The sequence below is a fragment of the Hypanus sabinus genome, chromosome 23, assembly GCF_030144855.1.
Source record: "Hypanus sabinus isolate sHypSab1 chromosome 23, sHypSab1.hap1, whole genome shotgun sequence".
Taxonomy (NCBI): Eukaryota; Metazoa; Chordata; class Chondrichthyes; order Myliobatiformes; family Dasyatidae; genus Hypanus; species Hypanus sabinus.
This window is the reverse complement of record NC_082728.1, coordinates 26886828-26890192: the sequence shown is the minus strand read 5'-3', so window position 1 is coordinate 26890192 and position 3365 is coordinate 26886828. Positions and strand designations below refer to the sequence as shown.

The 3365-nt window shown below is 45.7% G+C and overlaps 1 protein-coding gene across 1 annotated transcript; it reads left to right on the top strand.

Moving 5' to 3' along the window:
* The first annotated feature begins 1032 nt into the window (after positions 1-1032).
* LOC132380346 (QRFP-like peptide receptor) lies at positions 1033-2921 on the top strand. The gene has a single exon (XM_059949092.1). The coding sequence runs from the start codon at positions 1033-1035 to the stop codon at positions 2308-2310; it is 1278 nt and encodes a 425-aa protein (XP_059805075.1). The 3' UTR covers positions 2311-2921.
* The last annotated feature ends 444 nt before the right edge of the window (positions 2922-3365 follow it).

The window sequence follows — 3365 nt, the reverse complement described above, 5'->3', positions numbered from 1 at the left end:
GTATTCAGTTCTAAAGATTATAGAGGTATGAAAGATTGTTTACTAGATTAAATACTTCACGCAAGTTGATCAGATTTATTGTGAGGAACTATCATCAATCCCTTAAGTATAAGCATTATCCTATTCTGTCCTATGTTAGAATTTTAGATTCAAGCCTACTTGAAATTTTGTATTATCATTACCTCGGATATACAATACAGAAACAGGTCATTCAGCGCAGACTGTTTATGTTGGTATTTATGCTCTTCTCAACATACTACATTACGCCCTCATCTATATCTATTAGTGTAACCCCATTCCTCCCTTCTCCCCCACGCGCCTCTATCACTCACTGCAAAGAGTTCCACATTTCCACCACTCATTGTGCAAAGATTCTTCCTTATTTCCCATTGGATTTCCTGGTGATTATCCTGTCTTGATGACCTCTAATAATGCCCTTGCCCACAAGTGAAGACTTTCTGTCTCCATCTATTAATAACGGTCATCAGTTCTAAACTCCATTCACGCTTCTCCTCTGAGAGCAAAGCCGTATATAATAAACCGGTTGGAAATGATGTGAGGTAAGAGAGGGGAGTGTATTGATGAGAGGACATCGCGCCGAGAATGGTCTCACTTGCTCCCGATCGCCATCTGCCGAGACTTCCCGGAGCTTCACACGCTCCCTCCCTGTGGAAGTCCATTATCTACGTTCCTTTCCGTGGAAGGATTTGCTTGATTCAGCCGCAGCCTTCTCATAGCTCCATCACTATCTGGACGTTTCACTTCCATTGCTTTCACATGCACACAAAAACAAGGGGTTTCCTAAGCCGAATGAAACTTTTGAATAGTATCGAGCAAACTGGGAAAAAGAACATCCCCCTTCCTCAAACTCCAGCCCTCCGGTGCAGTTATCTCTCTGTTCTTGGTCACTGGGGTTTTGACAGTCTCCTGGCTTTGGAATAGCTGAACATGGCACTCGACCGAGCCACACAGCGTTTGGCTGAAGGTTGGCTCGATGCACTTTTAACGCTTCAGTGAACCGATTCTCTCAACATGAATGGGACTCAGTTCAGTTTGGAATCGCTCGAAAGGTTTCCCAGGAACTTCTCCTTGAGTCCTCCCAGCAGCAACCTGAGCTTTTGGGAGACCATCCATTTGAACGTTAACTTCCTGTTTTCGGGTTATGAGCCCACGACCATCGTCCTGGAGGTGATTTATTCGTTGTCCTTTATCACTGGATTTGTGGGGAACATCATGGCTCTGAGGGTCCTGACGAGAAGGAGAAGGAATCGCTTGGCTGCAGCTAGAGCGACCCGGAGTCTCTTGATCAACCTGTCCGCCTGTGATATGATGGTGGTGTGCATCTGCATGCCCGTCACACTTGGACACCAGGTCTACAACGCTTGGGTATTCGGAGACTTCATGTGCAGGGCAGTGCCCTTCGTGCAGGCGGTAGCCGTCTCCGCCAGCGTGCTGAGCCTCGCCGTGATCAGTCTGAACCGTTACTACAGTGTCCACAGCCCGCTCCATGCCAGGGCTGTCTTCTCCTGCAGAAGGGTCCGAGGAATGACCTGCACCGTCTGGCTTTTATCCGCGGCGCTCTGCATGCCCCTCATCTTCATGAATAAAACTGAAAACGTGGTACTGTTGGAGGAGAAGCTGACCATCCCCGTGTGCGCAGAGAACTGGCCCGACGCGCAGCTGAGACTGGGCTACAATTTTTTACTCTTCTGCGCTCTCTACTGCTTCCCCGTCCTCTTCAACCTCGTCATCTGTTTCCTGACGGCCCGCCGGCTCTGGAGGAGCCAGGACAGGCTCCAGGAGGGCAACAAGAGGCACTTAGTGGGCGACAGCTCCAGGTTGAAGGCACGCAAGAAGATCGTCAAAATGGTCGTGGTTCTTGTCTTGCTCTTCGCCTTGTCCTGGCTGCCCTTGTATGCCATTGATATGTGGATCGATTTCAAGATGCCGAACGCTCCGCTGGACAGTCTCCACCAAGGATGGATTCTTCACATCCGATCTTTCGCGCAGTGGTTGGGCCTCACCAATTCCAGTCTCAACCCTCTGTGTTACTGCTTCATAGGAAACTTATACAGGTCGGTACAGAAGTTCAAGAAAAGCTGCAGGCAAGGGATTTATTCTGTTTTCAGTCTAACCACGGGCAGCGCTCCGGCTCACGGCAGTGCTTCCATCCTGCTTCGGTACCGGGCTTCGCCTCACGTCGTGGAAAGTGAATTCAGCGACAGCACACATCACCCGCGATGCAGCCGGATTCCGAACCAAAGCCAACGCTTATCTTCTGGAGTTACCTGTGGGACATCGTTTGACTAAACAACATGAGCGTTAATAAACTGCGGTAGTAATGTGTCAGGACATAAATATGGGCTGCGTCTCTATTTAATTCAAGATCTTTTCACCTGACTTTACTGTAAGTAACTAATCTTTCGACTTCGCTGATTATTCCAGCCCTGTAGAAGTTACGGAGAAATGTTCAGCCATCCTTGCATTGTGGTGGAGGCATTGGTCGGCAGCTGAATATTATCCTTTACCTTATCCCAGAGATCGGGACACTTCAGATCAAAAGGAAATGATATGAAGATATCCACGAGAAATTCCAACTCCCGCCTGTCTTGTGAAACAATTATTAGAGTATATTTGGAATTATTATAAAATATAATATGTAATTGGAATAATATAAGGTAAACTACTTTGATTGTAAGTGATATTGACTGTTTAAACAAAGCGATTACGTTCTGATTGTGCCTGTTTTAGGCACGGACCCAAATCTTAAAAAGCTTTGCATTATTAAATAGTCTTCCAGTCTTATTGTTCGTGGGATGTTACAATGTAGATCGAAGGAGTGGGGAAACCCTTAATGTCTGCTGACATTAAGCAACACAGAACAACGAGACTACTACAGTACTTCAAAGACAGACGTGCTGATAAACCAACATCGATCTTTCATTTTGTTGCTGAAAAGTTTGTGTGGAAATGTGATTTGGTTGCATACCTTTATTTAATCATTGTAAAATGTACTTAATTTATAATTATGCTCAATGGATTAAACATCACCTATTGATATTATTTACTGTGCTGCTTTTACGTTCAATTCCTTCCAAAAAGTATTAATTTCCAATTAGTTCAAGTGCCATTTGAGGCCGGGTCAGACTACCGTGTGGCTCCTCTAAAGCTTCTAATGCCACTCATCCACTTTGCGCCAATGACAACGTTATAAATTTGACTCAGACCATAAACAAAGGAGCAGAATTAGGCCAATCGGCCCATCTACCATGGCTGATTTCTTACTTACATTTTTTTTATTATTTTATTGAGATAGGCCCCTCTAGCCCTCATCGCTCAGCGGTCGTCCCCCAATTGTAATCCTA